Below are 22,932 nucleotides of genomic sequence, written 5' to 3'. Positions count from 1 at the left end.
TAGGGATGGGACTGCCAGTTGGCCCATCTTGTCGGGCATCAGTCACAGACAGGTGACAAAGTCAAATTCATGTTTGGTTGGTTATTTTGGGCTATTATTGGATCTATGGAAATATTTTAATATATTTAAATATTTCCTAAGTTAGCGATTAAATAAATTAAAATAAGGCTATGTATATAGCCATTTCGGAGTAATAAGGGGTTTTTGGCTTCATCTGGTTTGATATGCCTATGTGTTATAGCTCGTTGGAAAGGTCTTGAACTTTGCTACATGATTCTCACCTCCCGAAGTCTTTTTGGATGCTTGAAGCTATTTATTCGCAATAAAGTGATATTTTTCTATAGTTTGACGCCATAATTGGGAAAGTGTCACTTTAATTATAAAGCACAAGCTTTATTATTCTTTAGGGTTCGACTTGCAAAGGGAAAGGAGTTATAAGGAGATGAAAACCTAATGGATAGCATCTTTGATCATTTTGAAACTTGCGAATTTGGGAATTGCTCTGGAAGAGTGATTTTGGTCTAGGACGTAAACCCCAGGTCTGAACTTGCTGGGATGTAGCCCTCAGCAGGAGTTGACAGTGGATTTATCCAGGATTGCACAAAGATTGTCAGAGGTAGAAGACACATCTTCTTGGCCTGAAGATTCAGCGTGCATATTGGGGGTTTCAACAGGGCGGCTGGTCTATTTCAGCTGGCACGTGATTTGCAGCAGCTTCCACACCTCCTCTGCAACCACGCCTTGTTTGTATGTTGGCTTGAAGGGTTGTATTCAACTTATTTGGTCTTCCTTGTTCGTTGCCAGTAATATTCCTCCATCTGGCATCAATCCAGATTGAGAACAGCTCCAAATAAATGTATGGATTCTTGCTGAATACAAAACTAGGTTATTTGCCTGGTATGATTTGCAGTATTTTTAGATTGCTTAAGTGTTCTTACATATGAACATTGTTTACTGTTTTATTTCACAGTTGTTGCTATTTATCAATTACTTTACTTATAACATCAAAACCCAAAAAGAAACAATCCCTTTCTGCAACTTCTGTCTATTCTATAAGATAACCGGAAAATTACAAAAATATAGTATGTTTAATTAAGAATTTACAGCAGCAACAGCAAAAGGATCCATTTGGGATCTTTCAATGCAATACTTCTGTGTAAGCAATGAAAGCTCTCCTAAATGAATCTTCCCTTCACAAAACCTGTTTGCTCAGGTTGGACAAGCCTCAAAGCTATGAGCTTAATCCAATTGATTAACATCTTCAGCAATAAATCTTATATGATACATTTACAAAGAGCAACAAACCTCCATCCACCTACCCAGACCCTCCCTGCACCCATCCCTCCTCATGTATGGAATCCCATGTATCCCCCAAACCCTTTTGGGATCAGCTTGAACAAACACCACATTTACCAGCTCTCTGTGCTATGGATATAAAAGGCCAACATATTTACTGTCATAATAGTGATATCTGAAACACTCCTTAGCTCAGGGGTTGTTGCTTAGGATTGCAAAGCTACATCGTGAGCATTGAATCTGTATAGTTTTGTGAATATATCTGTAGCTAACATTATGTTTTGGTTGATATCAGTAACATTTGTTCATTTATTTCATCTGATCTCCCTTTAAATAACATTGTAGGGATAGGTCCCAGAAACCTTTTCGGCCTCTCAATGTTGTCTAACGGACTAGAGGAATAGCAATTAGTTGCTGCTCAAGGATTTGATGGATCTACATTTCTTCACTTGTAAAACGAATTTCAACATGATTACTTAAGTTTTGACATGAAGTTTGCAATACCATCAATGTTCATTGTTTTTAAAACAAATGATGACCCTCTATAAGCGTTTCACTCTGGTGGTATTTGAACTTATAAATAAAACTAGTTTTCCCATTTCTGACAGTTACCTTTCCATTTTCCCATTACAGTATTCATTCATTTATGCATTTTCTCTAACATTAGCAGTAATCTCTAATTTTTAATTCTTCAAATCCAATGACCGACTCCTATTTTCTCAAACTATAAGACCTTGGTTATTTCTTCCACATTTGAAAATATGGTAGCAGTTACCTTCTATATAGGCAAGGGGGCTTAGTAACCAAATAAACCATAAATGTATCAGTGGTGAGAAAAAGCATTTAAAAACCAGTAAAGAAAGATCTAGAGAGCATATACTGCTAACAGTTTGGAATTGTAGCAGCCCGTGCTGAACTATATGGCCAGGAATAAATGACCATTCCTTTTAATACAGTAAGCCTCGGAATAAACCATACCTTCAGTCATTGCATTGATCATTGATTCTACAATTTTCAGACTCTTCTCTGCCTCACGAATCTGTGCAGGGGTTACCTGTTCATCATACATAAATTGACTGTAAATTCTCAGTTGTTTTTACAAAAACTAAGATCTTAATTCAAGTTTGGAAAATATCCATGTTTTCTCAATGATGTCCCTTCCCTTTATCAATTATTGTTCCTGTTTTGTTTTGCTTTAGAATTTTTTTAAGTATTATCTTATTCTATTAAAAAATCCAACCATCCAATCAATAAAATTAAAAGTAATATGAAAAAGTCATCTTTCAGAGTTGATGACCACAATCGCATCCTGCAGAGAATTTTGAACAATCCTTTTAATAAAGAAACATGGCATACCTTCCCCATCCCTGGGATCATTCCAATCACACGATTCATAGAACCCATGCGTGCAACAAAACGGGTCTGCTTAAGGAAGTCATTAAAATCATATTTCGACTGCATGATCTTCTTTTCTAATTCCTCTGCCTCTTCTTGTTTCATCTGTTAACCATTATCACAAATTACAATAACCAATTAACATCTTGTTGCTTACAAGATACTTATCATTTTTGCAACCTCTCCAACATAAATGCCAATTAGAATGCTATAGGTCAACGCACAACTTCCTGCGCCTTTTCCACAAATGTGAGAACATCTCCCATTCCTAAGATGCGGCTAGCCATGCGATCAGGATAGAAAGGTTCAAGATCTTCCATGCGTTCTCCTTGCCCAACAAATTTGATGGGTTTTCCAGATACCTGTGGAAAAGTTTTATTCAAATTCCCATTCAATTAGAATGTAGATAGTGCTTAAAAATGCATGAGGAATTGCACTGGATGAAAGAAGAGCACTGGAAAATGGCCTTGAATTATAGGCACTATTTCACTGGAAACGATAGTCAGAAGCTATAACAGAGAAGAAATTCAATGAGAGTTGTCTTGCAAAGTGTTTCTTTTTCATTTATTTGGCTAGGGTGACAAGCAGAACAGCTTCAAAAAAAGACATAAGAAAATCTAAAGACTATTCAGAAGTTAGGCATCTTTAAGCCTTAATGCACTTTCAATTTAAGGAAATTCTTTTAGGAAATGTATGGAATAAATATTACTCTCCTACCATAGAGAAGGAAGAAAAAGGCGTACACATTTCCAGGAACAGCAGTCAAGACAGGAAAAAGGTTTCTACTAGCTTGAATGAAATGTCCAACTCAAAAACAAAAAAAATATAAAGCTAAAGCTGATCAAACACTTCTCAAATGTTCAATGTACATAGTTGCTAAAGCACAAAACTATGAAGATGAAGTGCATCTTGGAGCCCACGTCTCTAAAATAGCCAAGCATAATAAACCCTTATTGCAAACCTTAGGTGAATGACACCTACTAAGTAATGAATTTTGTCTATACTTGGACTAGTAATTATAAATAATACATTATTCATTTATCTTGTGAATCACAAAAATGAGAATATGAGACTTAGCTCCTATTAGATATTGATAGGAGAATTCATATCGCTATAATACATGTAAGTAATAGGTTAGTATTGAACAATATTGGCAATACAGCAAATATTTGTTACTAAATATGTTATTACTAGGTTTAGTTAGTAAATATACAAACTCATGATGTATTAGACTTTCTAAGAATTAACTAGAAGACAAATTTCAATTTTTTGTGATTAGGCCCATGAAGAAAAGATAGGATAAGAAGTTTGGTATTCACCTAGATAAAGTATGTGATCATGTCCCCAACGTATGAAGATTGAAACATCGATTTAGATTTGCAGACTTTGCCACATATGACATAATGACACCATTAAGAAAGAGTAAACAATCTAAATTGACAATATCCAACTTGTCTCTATAATCCTGAATACCAGGGTTTTATAGAGCTGAATTCTGCCGTAGTCTTGTTGAAGATTAGCTCATTTATTTTAAAGGTAGAATTTTTTGTGTAACATTTTAGCAAGTAGTCAATCAACACATTGTGATAGATTGAGAGCAAATTTCTCTCTTATTAGTGAAAGTGATAACTTGTGAAGGGATGCATTGTCTCGTTGGTCAAATGCTCATAGTTTCTTAAATAGGACTTCAATTGATTATCACAGATTTAATTGTTATCTACTGCTCATTAGGCAGTCTAGATTTAACTATAGATCAGTTCCTTGGAGAAACTTTAACTAGTAAATTTTGATTGTACAACCAGTGAAAAGAATTGACTTGTTCCAAGATTATGAATGCACTAGAAATTATGTGAAAACATTGAATGATTTCTAAATTGTAGTAATTTGTAATGTCAACCTTATTGAAAAACTTGTCATAGAAATTTTGACTACTTATTATGTTATATTATATAGGGATTTTTGTGAGTTGTAAATCGTTCCTAGATGTATCCAGTTTGTGTTTGGACTAGAGATTGTCCAGTTAAGTTACATGTGAGTCCAGTACATGTTATGGTGGGGACTCATGTAAATTCACCAGACAGATGAAGACTGATGAAAATCATCAAGGATTAAAGACAAGCTAATTTTATTAAATAAAGGGTGACTATATAAGTTTAATCGTTTTAAGTCTATCATCCACTTAGTTAAGAAACCATGTTTCCTAGGTCAGAAACTGTTGTACCCATTATAACTGAAGTGGGAAAGAAAAAATAATTTAAGTGGTGATCATATTTAGTCAAGCGTGAGATAGTTGTGTTGTGAATAAATGACTCATATTTTTGTTCATAGGAGATATAATTATGAATGCTCTGGCCAAAGTAATGTTAAACACTATAGTTGTATGTATTGTCAATTAACTGTACTTCTAGAGCTGCATGTATGCAGAAAAGTCATGAAGTAGATAGAAAGGGTATCTAGAGTCTACTTGACTAACTGCATGTAATAGAAAATGTACTCAAAACACATTGTTCTCAAATGGTTCTAATATTCCATATCGAATATTATCTACACCTCCCAAAATTGTGCCCAATGTTACAAAGCCTATTTAGAGACCTATGACTAATAAAACAAATTAAATAAAAAGGCAACGCGAATAGATGGAAACCTTTCATGAAGACTCTTGATTTTATTGTTCCAATGGTGGTGCTAGCACTAGAACTAGTGTTGGTCCTAGAGTTTGTGATCTAGACTAGATTCATATATTGTACCATGCACTAATTCAGATTTGCAACCATTGCTTAAGAGCATGGATTGCGACAAAACAAGAACATTGTAGTAAGGAGTGCAATCAAGGAATTTTTATTTCATTGTTCCATTCCATTTCAGCCGAATAATTTTTTATTGTTTTTGCTTTAAAACATATTGTTTGATTCCTTTGTCTCTTGAAATTTTGAATTTAGAGGTATGTAAAATGTAAACTCTAAATTATATAGAGCTTATTTTGTTTATTTTATTTGTTTTAGGCCTCTTTATTGGCAAAATATGGTATAGGTCATGTCATGCCCCCGTCATAAAACATTTCACACAAAAACAAATCATAGCCTCACTTTATAATAATGCTTGAATGATGAGCATAAAAGTTTTCTAGAGGCTAACTCAGGATTAATTTCCTAGGGCCGACTCAGAATAAGTCCTCCTAGGTGGCAAGCATAAATGATTTTAGGTGGCCGATGGAGCTTTTTGTCAAAGGGCCAACTCACATAAATAAATAAAATATTTGTTACTAAGGCCGACCCACCTAAAGAGGTCACCTCTCTTGGAGAAATCGTACCTTTTTGATGTGTTATAAAGGGAGATAAAATGCGGTGATAAAAACAAGCAACACAATGTAAGATAATTTTATTTAGAGAAAACGAAAAGGGCAGATTGAGAGCACGGGAAGAGCAGGTTTAGATGCAGAAACATATGTGAAGGATCAGCAAGCCAACCAATGAAAGATTATGTGAAGTAGAGCAGCCCAAGGGCAGCGATTCATCAAGAAAAGGTATACATAATTGAAAGGGCATTGAATCAGGAAAAGAAGATCAGAAATCATTATCTAATTTGCACTCATCGAATAAGAACAGAAGTCAGCATTCATAAAGAAATCTGCAAATAACTTGTATTCTACAACTATTTTGGTATGCAATGTTATAATATTTAATACATAACTTCATATATTTGAATACCTTCTGGCTTCTTTGTCACAGCCCCTGCAAATCGCATTCGCTTTGGAAGTTTCTGTGAAGAATTAGAGTTATATAGGCATTGTGTTTATTCACCAACAGATGGATAGTATAACAAATAGATGTATAGGATAGGGCTTATAGGCTATGGTCTCCCAATTTGAATAAATTTGTATCATAGAAAACTTGCCTGAAGTTCCCATCATAGCATTTTAAGGAAAAACTAGATAGGGATCAAATAAGTCGAAGTTTGTAGGAGCACATATGATTATAGAAATCGTCTACCTTCGAAAATGGTATAACAGACTTGTACCAGTTTACTTTGCCATCCAAATTATTATAATTCTTTTTTTTTTAAATTCAAATTTTAATCTTAAATAATTTGAAAATCAGATTTTCTGATTTTAAATTTTATTTCAGCTCAATTTTAAAATTTCAGATTTACATGAATTTTGTCAACTGCAACCATAGTTGGCCATCATGAAGGGAACAAAAACCTTATAACTTTATAGAATAAGAAACAGTTGTGAGCAACTCTTTTCTATTGAATTTGGCCCCCTTAAAATCTGTGTTTTATCAATTCAAAGAAATGGTGAATTAGCTCTTTCTCGGATGACCAAATACATCCCTTTTAAATGTTGCGTATGCTTCTAAAATCTGATCTTTAGTGCTCGGAATGAAAGGGAAGAGTCTTTTGTTTCTTTTTTGTGCTATTTTTGCTGCTTGGACTGAAAGTGAAACAATTAATATTCATTTCAATGTCAAATCTATTATACCTATACTATGATAAATCTGGCTACAAAATCAGAAGCCTCTCTAATTTTTTATGTTTCCTCTCTTTTGCTAGGTTTCATTCGTATATTTTTATAAAAGACAATGGCTTTTGCAAGTACAGCTGGTGGCAGAAAGAGGCATCCTTGCTGGAAACATGAGACACCAAGTGCAGTGCAAGGAGAAGTTATCTGTAACCATTGCATGAAGTCTATGAGCAGTGGCATAAACTGACTCAAATATCACTTTGCACAGATCATTGGAATTAATATTACGCCATGTGACAAGTGTTTTCAAGAGGTTCAGAGGGAGGCATAAGCAATGCTTCCAGCATATGAGAAAAAGAAGGCATATAAAAAGAGGACTATAGAGGCAATGATAGCCCCAATGGCAGATTTCAGTTTTACAAGATTGGGAAGTGCGGGGGCAGGCAGCCATATGTCTAACTTTTTTGTTGCCCGTAACACTCCTGGTGCACAACCTGGATTACAAGGTACTTCATGGAATAAAAACTTGCAACATCATGCAAAGTTAGCATGTGCTAAATTTTGGTACTACAATAATATTTTGTTCAATGTTGCTTCTAGTCCATATTGTGTGCAATTGGTCACTGAATTGACCATGGCAAGTAAGAGGTTCACGACCCCAAGTTGTCATGAGTTGAGTGGACCATTATTGCAGGATGGGGTCCAAAACACAAACCAACTAGTAGAAGAACAAAGGAGAATTTGGGAAAAGAATGGCTGCACCATTTTGGCATTTTATCTAATGGATGGACGAATGGCAAGAATAGGACACTCATCAACATTCTAGTTGCTTCAGGGGCACAATTGTTATTTTTAAAATCAATTGATGTCTCCAATTAAGTGAAAAATGCAGAGACCTTGTACAACATGTTGGATGAGATGTGAATAAACGTGGAAGTGCAAAATGTCATTTAGATTGTGACCAATAATGCAAATGCATATGTGGCAGTCGACAAACTTCTACAAGCTAGGCATCCAACATTAATTTGAAGCCCTTGTGTTGTCCATTGCCTTGACTTGCTCCTTAAAGACATAGGGGAACTAAGCTGGATGAAGAATGTGGTTGAAGATGGAAGGGATATCACAAAGTGCATCTACGACCACACATGGATCCTGGTTATGATACAACAAATTGATGGCAGGGATCTCGTGTAATCAAGAGTCACATGTTTTGCCACTAATTTCCTCACCTTGCAAAGCAATTAGCTACATTTCCCAGCTTGAAGTGGATGTTTGTGAGTGAAAGATGGTTTGAGAGCCCTTTTTCTAAGAAGCCTGGAACAAAGAAGGTTGTGAAGGCCACTTTTTATGATAAATTTGCCAAATTCATGGAGGAAGTCATCAATGTAACTTTGATTGATGATTTGTTTTTTAATTTTCTAATATTACAATTTGTTGATTTTGTTAAATTTTTTGAATCTAGGAGTTGGAACAGTTGATGAGGGTTCTGTTGGGTCTCAAATCAACAGATTGGATAGGTTCTAAGGAAATGCCAACTCCTATGATCAAACCCTCCAATTGACTTGGCCAACTTATAGAGTGAACCTATTTGGTTACTAACTCTCTCACTTTAGGCTCTGCGGGACCTAGGCGGGTATACCTACTCACTAGTTGTTCCTTCAACTAATGCTTTGTATAGCAGATTTAGTGTCTTAATCTAATATCTCCTAGTCTCAGAATGGCATAAGTTTCTCAAACAGATTGATTTCAGATGTGTGTATTTATCTATGTATCTTACAAAGGTATATATGTTACACTTTGGCTAAATTACCTTACTATACCTACTCTACTAATCCTAATGCTTAAAAGTAAAGGGTAATTGGGATGGTTAAAGGGTTTGTTTACAAATGATCAGTGCCTTTCCTCTTATTTGGGCTATAGAGTCTTATATTTCTTCAGGACTTATTGTGTAAACTTATGAGACAGTTTTTAAACCCATCCCCTCTCGACGAGTCTGTCAGTTACTGTTTCTTATGAGCTCTACTTCAATGTCTATATTGTAAACCGCTTGAATGAATTTAACCCTAACTTTGAGAGACCATCCAAGGAAGAAATACCAGGAACAATTACAATTCACAAGTAAATCTTTTTTTATCCAAATCTACAATATTAAACACAAAACTTTACTGGAAGAAGACAAATAACCTTATCTCCTTTAGATAATATCACAAGCAACTGCCTTCTGAAAATATGTTAACTCTCAACACATATGAGAAACAAAATGTAACTGGTTATTTTTGATAAAAAGTTTAAAAGTACAAAATTGCCTCCACCTCTTGTATCTCTATCTTTTTCTTTTACATTTTACATCACACATATATATGTGGTTGAATGGTTTTCATACCCCTTTGGATGAAAAGACACCCCCCTTTTAAATAAAAATAATTCCAAATCCCGAAATTGCCTTAGTTTATGTAATTAATTGTCACTTTACAAGTTGTTTAGGCATATTAGAGGTATTTTAAGGCTATTTTATGGGTATATAATGGATAAATGGTCTTTACATGATGTAAATACCCCCTTTGGTGCTTCACAATCCCTTTTTTATGCCCATTATTGTGTTTATGTTATAGTTTCATATTGTGCAACAAATATAAAACATATTACTTGTACCTATTCAATATATATATATATATTTAGAATTTTTCTTATTCCTTGTCTTGGAATCTGGAATTCTAAAAATTGCAAAATTTAGGGTTCCAACAGGTTCTACGAATGGTGGATGCAAATCAAAACCCCATGGCGTATCTACATGAGGCCATGGATAAGGCCAAAGAGGCGGTTCGACATTTGTATGGGTCAAACAAGACCAAATATGAACCGATAAGGCACATAATTGATTTGAGGTGCAACTGACAACTCCAGCAACATATTCATGTTGCTACCTACTTTTTAAACCCCAAGTTTTATTTCTCCCCTACTTTCAAAGCAAATGAAGAGGTTCTTGTTGGCCTCAACACATGTATTCAAAGATTAGTTGATGATGAAAACCTTGGAGATGTTATACTTGATGAGTTACATAATTATAAGAAGGATAGCAGGCCATTGTTTTCTGTACTTGATTGCACTCGCAGGAGAGTCACCCTGCTACCAGGTAAAAAAAGCGTGTTTATCTTTATTTTACCATTTATTTCACTCTTTAAATTTATTAAAATATTTACCATGTTATCTTTGCAGATTTGTGGTGGGAAGACTATGGTGCCATAGTGCCTAATCTTCAAAAGCTTGCCATCTACATATTATCACAGTCTTGTAGTGCTTTTGCTTGTGAGCGCAACTGGAGTGTTTTAGAGGCCATTCACACAGAAAAGTGCAATAGGTTGACTCAAAGGTGCTTGAATGACCTTGTCTATGTGCAATACAACCTTGGATTGTTTGAAAAATAAGCTACAAGGCTAGGCTTCACATGAAGCACTTAACCTAGATGACATTGATCCATGTTTAGCATATTGGATTGTTGAGCTTGATGATGTTAATGTTTATGTGGATCCATTCTTTACTGACAATCACTTAGCTGAGTTGGAGAGGGAGACAACTAAATGGGAGGCAAAAGTGACTGCACGTAAGGAGGCAAAAAATGAGGTTGGTCATCCAGCAAAGGTGGTTTCCTCACATACACAGCTTGATCCACCTATTTAGGCACTTGAGACACCTATCAACGATGTTGCAGCTACTTCAGCAACAGCCACACAATGGCAACAAACTTTTTTGAGCTTTACTCATGTTGGGACCTTCAAAATTTGGCAAAATTTGAAGGGCCCATGATGAGGAAACTGATTGCAACATTCAAAAATACCCCTGCAAAATCTTTCCAAGTAGCCCACTTTGGAGATGAATAACTTGACACCCTTTGATCGTCATGAGTAATCAATTTGGGATTATGTTCATCCATTATTGGTGAGTGTCCATGACCATTTGCAACTTCCCAGAATCAGATTTGATGAGTTTTTGAAGTACCTAGTTTGGAGGTTCTGAGAAGGTTTACTGTTTGCACACTGTTAAACTTGCCAGAGCAGCTAGTTTCAAAGAGTGATATTTTGCTACCAGTTGATTGTCATGTCAAACCAATCATTTCCTTGTGATTGTCCAAATCTCAATGTACCCTTGTGTCAGTTTATAGAACACCAGGACTCCATTCGATATTTTTTCCAAGTCAACCAAATGCAATTTACTCAGATTTGCTGCCAGAACATTGTTAAATCTGCCAAAGTGACCCTTCAACTTGATTAATATTTCATGACCCAATGATCTGCATGTCAAATGGATTGGTTCTCATGATTCTCTATATATTCATGTACAGCCTCGCCTGGTTACAGCACCCCAGCATTCAGTTTGGTATTTTTTTAAGGTCAAAATCAAACTGACTTTGCAAAAGGTTTGATATCAGCATGTTTTAGAAAATATCAGAGTGGTCAACTTTGGCTATTAATATTTTGCACATCTGATGGAATTAGGAAAAACATCTTGGCACACATCCTCTTTGTACCTTAATGAATTGATTCCCTTTGTAATATCCCCCTTAATTTTTTTGATTTTTTAAACACATCAAACACTACAATGCACCCGTTAAGGTTAGAAAAGATAATCACAATACTGTTAAAAGTAAACCTCGAGAGCCCAATCTGGGAGGGTGAGAGCATACAGTGTTGAGGGGATCATTAGATGCCAATAACTGAAAACTGCTTACAATATCTAGGTGGCAAGCCAGCCCCTTCCACTTTTTAGTGGGATATGGAGAATATTGGAGATCACTTGGTGGTAAACCAGCCAAGGATAATACAAGAAATTGAACAACAATCACTCTATCACTTATGCAGAAGGAGGACAACATTACAATCAACTCAACCGCTTATGCAGCGAGAGGACAGTATTACAAAATATTCAAAATAGGCGGCTAAGCCAGCCTCTTCCACTTGCGCAGTGGGACTACGAGCAATAATCCAAAAGATAGTTGTTAGTACTACTAACTAGCTTTACAACGCACATTATGGATTATCAATACATGAAATATCACTATCCCAAATATAGGCGGCATAGCCAGCCTCTTCCACTTATGCAATGGGACTAAGAAATAACAAAACTTTGCTGTTAGTACTACTAACTAGCATTACAAATCATATAGAATGAAGAATCAAGTGCTGATAACAAGTCTAACAGCTGCAACAATAATAGATAATCACTCCCCAACCAACTTAGACTACTCACACCAAAAAGCTCTTCTAACACACAACTATGAAATTCTGAAAATCAATAACATGCACAGAAAACACACAGACCAGCAAGCTACGGACACCACAAATTGCTCATAACTTCTCCAAATCAACTCCGAATCGCACAAAAACAGAAGCAAATGAGAGATATAGCATTGACAACACAAATAGAACCTCAAACCTGCACCGCGAACACCACAAACAATCTGCATGCAACCTGAGGCAGACAAGGAAAGGGGACGACCCTGCTGGGAAGTTCAACTTGCTACATAAAATCCAAATCAGCTTTTCAAGATCCGCAAAATGGTGAGCTTTATTGCCCAAGGTATAGGAAGAAATGGAGCCAGTACCCAGAACCACATGTCAAGCACACAAGGAGCCACGAGCAAAAACCACCTTCAACATAGTCGAAAAACCTACAACTGGAAACACACCCAACACACCAAAAACTGAAAATCTCCCAATCACTTCAATTAGCACAATCTATCTATCTGGATGAAAGATAGTCACAAATAATCAGCTAGGCACTGTCTTTCAAGTACGAAACTAATGGTTGCTAGGAAGCTCTCAACTTCGAAGCTCAACTCTGGCACCAATTTGGCAACACTTCGTTACAAATATTCATGGATACCAAAAACAAGAGCCCAATGCTCTTATTTATAGACTTTGTGTCTCCAAATTCAAATTCACATTCCCTCCAAATGAACGCCAAACCCAAATGCACATTTGCTTCACATTATTTTCAAATTACATTTCATTTCTCCTTTCTCCAAATTGACCTTCTCATAGGAGCAAATATACTTTATAAAAATGACCATAAAATCATAATGTGGCATCCAAGGTAGCTAAGTGAAACATATTATAAAATTAACTTATTTTTCCATTTATTAATATTTCACTTTATAAAATATTTTTCCTCAACAATAAATCGCCCAAGGAATAGTAATATTTTATTTGGCAACAAATACATTATTCCCTCAAGTGGACGCCAACTTTAGCCAATGCTAAAATAACACTAAGTGTAAACCTTTTTTAATGAGAATTTCCTCCAAAGGCGTCCAACCATAAGTTATAAAATTAAACTGCATTTTGGCACCCCATTATAAAGGTAAAATATTTCACCAAATAGACTTAGGATAAAAATAGTATTCTCCTTTTTCCTAAGTTGTCCATCCATAAAATAATCAAATATTAAAACCTTATGCCTAAGGTGTTAGTATATTAAAAATACCTTCTCCTCAAATACTGATTATTGCCAAATTGAGTCGGGGACTGAAATGCTAGAAATCACCAAAACTGAACTGAGTTGGAGCTCTGAACTGAACTACTAAAAATAGTCATCTGAGTGAACACAGGATCCTGCCAGAAATAGCCACTGAGCTGAGCTGGAGAACCCCTGCCAAAAATAGTACTTACTATAAATAGCATACTGCTAAAAATAGTAAGTGTTTCCAAAGTGATTTTTACCACATTCTGAGCAGCTGGCAAACTTACTAAAAATAGTAAGTCCGAAAAGGTCCTCAGATTGGTTTGCATGTTATACCATCGCACAGCTCACAAAAAACCTAGAGAACTCAACTACTTCTACCTCCACTTACTAAAAATAGTAAGTCAAACAAACTCCATAACTTGCTATGCCTGTACCCTCACTGCGAAGCTTTTTGAAAACCCAGAAGGAATCCAAAACCCAAACTGACAAATTCCAACATGCAAGCCTTCGAAAATGCAGAAACATCCTCCTAGAGGTAGGAAACCCTAATTTTTGCTTCCAACTAGCCTACAGGTCTTCGGAATAGGCTAATGGTCCCCAAACAAAACTAGAGCAGAAAAGGGGACATTACACCCTTAGTGGTGGTTTCCCATAGCAGAGTTTGATATTTTTTTCGCAGCAATGTTTTGGTGAGGTTCAAACAAGTTCTAAATGTGCAATTTCAAAAAAGGCTCAGGTGAGCAACTTTGAGTGTTAATATTTCTCACCTCAGACGTTGTCATGCGGATCCACTTGACATTTTGATTCTCAATATAACACTCAGCATGTATGTCAGTTTCCAGGACTTGGATAATGTTTGACCAGTTTTCGAAGGCAGTTCCAGAGGCTACTTGGGTTGTTTTGGTCTTAGTGCAAAGACGTCAAATGCCAAATTTAAATAACCCGCTTAATGATTTGGGTCTAGAAAGTGTGTAATTGTGATTCAGGGGCAGTTCGAGGGTTTGGTTATTCAGAAACAAAAACATTTTTAGTGTCAAGCCCACAAGGGAACCCGGCTTACACCATGATAACCCAATGTCATTATCAAACTAGTTTAAAGGGGTTTACTATTTAAATCATTTGGAATTTAAATAATAATGTGCTTCCACGACAAATATTATGTTGCTGACTAAAATTTAGTGAAAGGGGAGAATTAATTAAATCATTTTAAAATGATTTAAGTGAGGGCAAAATAAAATATGTTTAAATCATTTTAATAATGATTTAAATTCTAATGTCAATGCCCTACTGTCTTTTAAAATCCATTGACTTAATGGTTGAGCCCATGTGTCAAGCAGAGTGATGGAAATGTATTGCAAATCAAATGTGTCTCCAAAGCTTTAAGCTCTGCAATTCTGCGAGTAACAAAAAGAAAAGTCTCACAAAGGTGCGAACATGCGGGGTAATAGGTAAAGATGAAATGAATAAAACATTCTTCTAAAATCTTGCTACCCCACAATTTCGTAGGGTAAGAAAAGTCAACACAATGTTGATTGCGGAAGTGCAAGATGGCTTTGCATGCTTCCAAAGGAAATTAGGGCAAATGTAGAAGAGACATGGGGGAGACTTATATTAGGGTTTGTGGCTTTGCAAGGTAGTATCAAGAGATTAATTTCTATATTTTGCAGACCCATAGATTGTTTAAAAGCATTGAGTGAGGGCTAGATATATTTGGAGATTCCTGTTTTGTTGCCACAGGCTACATTTCATTAGCTTTGGGTCCAATGGCTACATTCTTTTGCTCGTTCTGATGTTTCAATCTGTATGTGTTCAATTCAAAGGAATCAATATGTTGTTGTAAAGCGTAGTTGTAAGAATTGAAAGCATTATGTTTGAAAATTTTCAATGCAAACTGCATTGAAATCAGGTGTGATACCAAACAATGGGATGAGCAGATCTGACTAGTTGCAATTGTGTTGTTTATAATCGCCAAGCCAAAGGGAAATCATAGTGTAGTAAGGAGAAATCTCATGCATTGCAAGCTTTGTTTGTGATTTGGGCATGCAACAGTGCGCAGGAGCCAGCTAGATCTGATGAGGGTGAGTAGATGTGGTTTCTTGGTGCTTGTAGATCAGATCAGCAATCCTTAACCCAAGGCTGTGTATTACCCTTTTAGAGCGCTATTTCCGAGTTGCAAAATTGTTGGGTTGGTACTGTGATTCACTCTCAAGCCGATATCAATAGAGGTGTTAATGTGGTTGCTTCATGAAGATTAGAGGGAGATCCTATAGCAAATTTTGTTGATGGAGAAGCTGCCCACAATAATGGAAATACATTTCAGCAAAGGATATAGTGAAAATATCTGCAATGATATTTCCCCTTTGTGACTAAGCATTGGCCATTTCCTTCACAATCAAAAGAATGAATGTTTAATATGAAATGAGCATTTATTGAATAAAGGGTCAACAACAACTTGTGAAAAGGGATTTATTTTCAGGTGTAAGTAACAAGGACCATGAACATGTTTTGTCAATGTTGGAAAAGGTATAAAATATAAATAGAGAAAGAGCCATGCATTTCAGCCTAATCCCATTCGACCAAGACTTTAGAGTAGGGATTCATGCATCAAGTTCTAGCAGATTTGCGCATGAATGGAGCATTACGTGATTACAATGTGAAGTGAATGATCATTGGAGGGAGTTCTGTAAAAGGCAATATGGAGAGCATCATATTGGCATCGATAATGCATCATTTTTTTCTGTTCTTCCTTCCAACCCACGCGGTTTTGTTTTGATTTACGTTTTCAGAGGATGGCCTGCAAGTGTTGAGCATCCAATCATGGTGTGTAAGCGACAGATCTTCCTAGTGGAGTAATACACTCCCTACAGATTTAGTCACTCCAACGATATAGAAGGAAGCATTTTACCCTAATCTTCCCATATACACTCATATATTAAAAACATGCATATGTGCCCATCATGCAAATTTATTATTGCCAGTGGTGAAATATTTCTCATAGGAGGGGGCAATTGCGCAAATTTTACTTTCACTCAAACATTTGAGAAGTGTAATAATTTTCTTTGGAAAATTATTTTCATGAAGGGGATATCAAAGTTATAGAGGATGGCTTGTACCCAATAACTATATAGCTTTATTTTCGCTTGTGTGAAAATATTTTGTAAATGGGTAGTTGTTTTCATCTCCAAAGTGAAAGAGCAAGTTGGAGGAAATATTCTGCCAGTAAGACTAAGAGTGCAGTAACAAAACAATTATTTTCACTCAAGTAAAAAAATTGTTAATAGGAATGTGAAAGGTGTGACAGGTATTCTTCACTCCAAAGTAATAGGCTGCAGAAGAATTATATTTTCATTAAGTGGTAAATGCTTTCGATGGGAATGTCTTTGGGAAGGAAAAGAAAAATTCAAGCAAATAGATTTATTTTACTCAGGAGGATAAGGTGCAGGAATAAAATGAAATTTTCAATTAAATATCTTTGCAAAAGTTATTTGATAAATGGAAAGAAGTGGAATAATTATGTTATGAGTGCCAGGTGGAAGATTATTATTTTCTCATGGGGAAAGTAAAGTTTGCAGCGGTGAAGTGTTTTCACTAATGTAAATGTGAAACTCATTTTCATGGGATGAACAAGGCAAGGAAAATAAAGACAAACTTATTGTTGCAAGCAGAATAAAAGAGAGAGAAACAATTTCTCAGTTACAAGCAAAGGAAAGAAGAGGGTAAGTGTTGGAACTTTTTCAAAGAGCCAAGTGTCACATGGGAAGAGCAAGATAAAGAAATTCAGTTGCAGATGAAAGAATGCAGATCAAAGGCAGGGATGAAGAGAGAAGTTTCTAGATTCCCAGTTAAAGATGAAGAAGCCAAGTGTCATTTCTAGAATAATTTTAGGGCTTTTCCTCTTTCTATTAATTCTTCTCTTCTCTTCATGTAAGGGTTTTGGATCTTTGATTTCTGAGAAAATAGGAATAGAGAATGCTCAGCTTAGGATTACAAGTGAGTCTATAGTGAAATGGATGTATAATTTTTTCAGCATTGCCAATTAGTTTGTGCAGATTTGAAGAAAATGTTGCAGAGATTGTCTCCAAATTATGTACGTAGATTTATATGAATCGGTGAATATCAAGGATGTTTTGATTTGTCATCATGGTTTCCCTATGATTGTGTAATTTGTGTGTTTCATTCTTTCAAGGGAAGAATTAAAAGGCTTTATACAAAATGAAATGAATTTGAGTATGTAATAAGGATTTGTAAGAATGATTTATTCAACTATAAGAGAGGCTACATTAATGTTAGGCATTGATGTTAAGAGTCAATAATTTGAAGTAATCTATTGTTTAAATTTGCATCCAGGATCTTAGATTTGACTCCATACCCTAAGATTATACACTAATCTTGGATACTTCTCAGATCTAGTTCAACAATATTTAAATTTGTTAAAATCTCTTTTAAATTTTTGTTGTAGGATTAGGGCTTAGGGTAAGAATTTGTTCTCATTTGCAGTCCAAATGTTAAATAACCAAGAATAGAGCAATTCCACTGAGAATATAATACAGTGCGAAAACACGCAATGGATTTCAAAGAATTGATTGAATAAACAGAATGAGCAAAACGCTCATAAATAATACAAGTTATTTACAAGAATAGCAAGTTTCTAAAAAGAAACTGCTGAGAAGATCGAAGACGATCTTTCTAAAATAGAATGTACACTGAATGAGCATTAATACTAAAATTAACATATTTTAATATTCTATTACCCTCCCTTAATGCTCAATCTATTAACTACACCTATAGTCCCCCTGAATTTTACAAATTTATCAGGACCGAGGGGCTTGGTGAATATATCTGCTGGCTGCTCCGAGGTAGGAACATACAGCAACTGGATGGATCCGTCTTCAACCAGCTGTCGAATATAGTGACAATGCGTTTCCACATGCTTGGTTCTTTCATGGAAGACTGGATTCTTGGCGAGTTTGAGCACTCCCTGATTATCACAGAACAAGGGAGTAGGACCTGCCTGGGAGACGTGCATATCCGCAAGCATTCGCCGAAGCCAAACCGCCTCACAAGATGCCTTAACTGCTCCCTGATACTCTGCTTCCGTCGAGGAGAGAGCCACTGCCTGCTGCTTCTTACTAGTCCATGTGACAGCACCAGATCCCAAACTAAACACATACCCTGCTGTAGACTTACGGTCATCAACCGAACCTGCCCAGTCAGAATCTGTGTAACCACTGAGTATAGGATCAAAACTCCGAGTGTACAGAAGTCCATAATCAGAAGTGCCACTCACATAAGGCAGCACACACTTCGCTGCTAACCAATGATCAGCCTTGGGAGCTGTCATGAAGCGTGAAATGTAGCTCACTGCAAAACTGATGTCAGGTCTAGTAGCAGTAAGATAGATGAGACTGCCCACTAGTTGCCTGAACAGAGATTCATCCACAACTGGTGAGGATGACTGAGCTGAAAGTTTGAGCCCGGGTTCCATAGGAGTAGAGGCAGGTTTGCAATCCTGCATTCTGAACCTGTCCACAAGACTTCTGGCATACTTGGACTGAGAGAGAAAGATACTGGTCTCAGTCTGCCAAACTTCAACTCCTAAGCAGTAATGTAGAAGTCCCAAATCTGTCATATCAAAAGTGCGGCACAAATCCTGTTTGATCCCAGTGATCAAATGTGCTGAACTGCCAGTAATGATTAAGTCATCCACATAGACAACTACAAACAGAATATCATTACTAGTATGCTTGATATACAGGTTTGCATCAGATGGACTCCGCTGAAAGCCATGATCTGTCAGGTACTTATCAATTTTCATGTACCAAGCCCGAGGAGCTTGTTTCAGACCATAGAGTGCTTTGACTAGTCTACAGACCTTCTGTTCTTGACCAGCAACCTTGAATCCTGGGGGTTGCGTCATGTAGACTTCTTCCTGTAAGTCACCATTCAAAAAGGCACTCTTTACGTCCATCTGATGGACTTTCCAACTGAACTGGGCTGCCAAGGCAAGAACGAGCCGTATGGTACTCATTTTGGCTGTAGGAGCAAAAGTCTCCTCGTAGTCAATGCCTTCTTTCTGTGAAAACCCACGAGCAACAAGACGAGCCTTATACTTGTCTAGGGTTCCATCAGCTTTGTATTTTACTTTGTACACCCATTTGCAGCTAATGGGCTTCTTCCCTGAAGGAAGATCAGAAAGAGCCCAAGTGTGATTCTTCTGAAGACTCTGGAACTCAGCTTCCATAGCCTGTTCCCACTCAGGTATACCTTTAGCCTCTGAATATGTCTGAGGTTCAAAAACACTGTGTATGTTAGCCATGAGAGCAAAATTGACTGTATGCTGCTGTTTGCTCTTATTACGGGAGGTTCTACCCTCAATGAGCTCAGTATCCCTGAGATCACCAATGGTTTTGGCCCACCATTTAGGCCGGAGAGTAGAAGTGCTAACATCTGGAGGAGCTGGAAGAGGCTCAGGATCAGGAACAGGAGCAGCAAGAGGAGGATTATTCTCCGGAGGGAACTCAGGTAGTGCATCATCGAAAATAGATTCTACATCATCCCTCCCATCAGGCGAACCTAATGGAATAAGAACACTGTGAGGCTGATCCTCAGAATTCTGCTCAGAAGAAGGGGACTGAAAGAATCCTCTGTCTTCATCAAATACAACATCACGACTGAAGATAAGACGTTCAGTGTCTATATCTATCAGTCTGTAGGCCTTATGGTGATCACTGTATCCTGTCATCATGAGTTTCTGACTTTTGGAATCCAACTTGGAGCGCTTAGCATCTGGAATCCAAACATAGGCAACAGAGCCAAAAACCTTCAGGTGGCTGATCTGAGGCTTCCGACCAGACCAAACCTCTTCTGGAGTCTTCCCCTTAACAGCCTGAGTAGGAGAGCGGTTAAGAAGGTAGACAGCAGTAAATACTGCTTCAGCCCAATACTTATGCGGAACACTCCGGTGTTGTAACATAGAACGAGCCATCTCAACAACCGTACGATTGCGACGCTCGACAACACTGTTTTGCTGAGGAGTGTAGGGTGTAGTCAACTGGCGTTTGATGCCATGGGTATCACAGAAGTTGGAGAATGCAGAAGAACAAAATTCCCCCCCGTTATCTGTCCTAAGAGTAATGATACTATGTCCAGACTCTTTTTCAACAAAGGACTTAAACTTCTGAAAGATACTAAATACATCTGATTTATGTTTAAGAAAGTACACCCACATCTTTCTACTAAAATCATCTACAATAAGCAAAAAATATTTGCATCCAGTAACAGAAGATGTATTCATAGGACCACAAATATCAGCATGAAGTAATTGAAGTACCTTAGATGCGCGCCAAGACTTTCCATGTGAGAATGAAGTCCGATGCTGTTTGCCAGCTTGACAGGCGCCACATACTCCAAGATGCTGAGTCTGAATATCAGGTAACCCTGAAACAAGTCCCTCCCGAGACAGCTGAGAGAGATACTGAATGTTGAGATGTCCATATCTCTGATGCCACAAAGTGCTAAGAGGAGAAACACGAGCTGCCAGAGCCACTTCAGGAGAATCACCAGTGTCAAGAAGCCTATATAGGCCATGATCCTCTAGACCAACAGCAACAGTAAGACGAGTCTCCCGATCAATGATGGAGCACTTGTGAGCACTGAACACCACATCTAGTTGAGGAGAATTCCTCATAATCTGGCTGACAGAGAGCAGATTAAGTTCCATTCCAGGAACATAATACACATTCAGAAAAAGGAGAGTCCTGCCACCAGACTGTATCTGAACAGTGCCTCTGCCAACAACTGTATACTCCTCACCTCCGCCAAATACAACGGAATCACTGAAAGGTGAGAAGTCTGTAAACCAGTCACGCCGATGAGAAAAGTGATGTGATGCACCAGAATCGATGTACCAAGCAGAAGACCTGGCATGATCTGAAGACCTCTTAGCCATAAAAGCATAAAAGGCGGACTCCTTCTGCTCGGAATGTTCCGCAACATGCGCCTTCTGGTGTGACCCTCCCTGCTTCTTTTGTTCAGAAGCGAGCCTCTGACGGCAATCTTTCTTCATATGGCCGTACTTGTGACAGTAATTGCACTGCACATTTTTCTTCTTAGCTCCATCCTGTGTCTGAGAAGAGCCTTTCTGCTGAGAAGACTGAGAGGACTGAAATTTGCCTTTATCCTTCTGAAAGGATTGAGCTGTGAAGGCATTTTCCGAGGAGGCTGATGTAGTACTACTACCAAATTGCTGTTTCCAGCGATCCTACTGTAGAAGTTTGGTGCACAGTTCTGAAAACTTCAGATCAACATTAGTGGAAGTAATATTGAGGGTTTCAATGAAGTGTTCATACGATTTCGGAAGACTTTTTAAAGTGATTACAACCATGTCTTCTTCCTCCATAGTCCGACCAATAGCTTCGAGTTGATCTCGAATGTCCTTAATCCTCGTGAGGTGCTCTTGTAAGGACATACGTTCGTCCATCATAATGGAGAACAACTGATTCTTCAGAAAGAATGCTCGGCTCTTGTCGGATGTCTCATGCAATTCCTTCAGATGCTTCCAGATGTCAGAAGCTGTCTTGCCGGAAGGAATCTGCGGTAACTGATCATCAGTTACTGAGAGTTTGAGAAGCATGACTGCCTCCCGATTGCGTTCATCAAACTTATCTTGATCTGCACCAGGTGTACCAGGACTGAGTTCTTTGCCCAAAACAAGCTGGTCAAGACGCCTATATTCAAAAATGGTCAACATACGCTGCTTCCAGATGTTGTAGTTATGACCATTAAAGCGTTGACTGCCTTCTAGCATCAGATTGGTGAGAGAAGCCATTTGCACGGTTCCCAAGAAAAATTCCTGGCTGACCCAGAAAAATCCAAGGACAACCCAGAAAAGCGTGCAAAAAACCCAGAAGGATTCTCCTGTCAGAATCTGGATTCGCGGGCTCGAAAATCGAGGCACGAAAATCGAGGCACCCAGAAAAAAAGAACAACCACCCAGATTAGGGTTTGAAAAACCCACCACGAATCTGCAAGAAAAACTGAACTTCGATAAAAAACGGAAGGAAAAACTTCAATCGAAGTTTGCAGAGGTCGGCACCATGGTTGGCAGACAGAAAAGGACGAGTTGCAGAGGTTCGTTTCCACGCGATAGTGCAGAAAAAAGGCGCCGCGGAGGTGACAAAGGCCGAAGCCTGCAGACGCGAACAGATCACGCGAAGTGGCGTTGCAGGCGGAGGTCGCGGGAGCCGAAGTCAAAAACGCGATTTTTGGAAAAAACGCGCGCCTAAACCCCCAGAACAGAAAGCCACGGACGCCAAATACAG

The 22,932-nt window shown here is 37.6% G+C and overlaps 1 protein-coding gene across 1 annotated transcript in view; it reads right to left on the bottom strand.

Annotated features, from left to right (window-relative positions):
• Positions 1 to 22,932, bottom strand: part of LOC131064871 (signal recognition particle subunit SRP54, chloroplastic) — a 213,632-nt gene that overhangs the window by 50,161 nt on the left and 140,539 nt on the right. Inside the window, exons 9-11 of the mRNA XM_057999170.2 lie at positions 2,916 to 3,053; positions 2,653 to 2,796; positions 2,275 to 2,350 (exon numbers count right to left, since the gene is read on the bottom strand). Coding sequence (XP_057855153.1) covers positions 2,275 to 2,350; positions 2,653 to 2,796; positions 2,916 to 3,053 — 358 coding nt within the window. The remainder of the gene's footprint in view (positions 1 to 2,274; positions 2,351 to 2,652; positions 2,797 to 2,915; positions 3,054 to 22,932) is intronic.

This window comes from Cryptomeria japonica, chromosome 5 (assembly GCF_030272615.1).
Source record: "Cryptomeria japonica chromosome 5, Sugi_1.0, whole genome shotgun sequence".
NCBI lineage: Eukaryota > Viridiplantae > Streptophyta > Pinopsida > Cupressales > Cupressaceae > Cryptomeria > Cryptomeria japonica.
The sequence above is the reverse complement of the archived record's forward strand: the minus strand, read 5'-3'. Positions and strand labels throughout refer to the sequence as shown.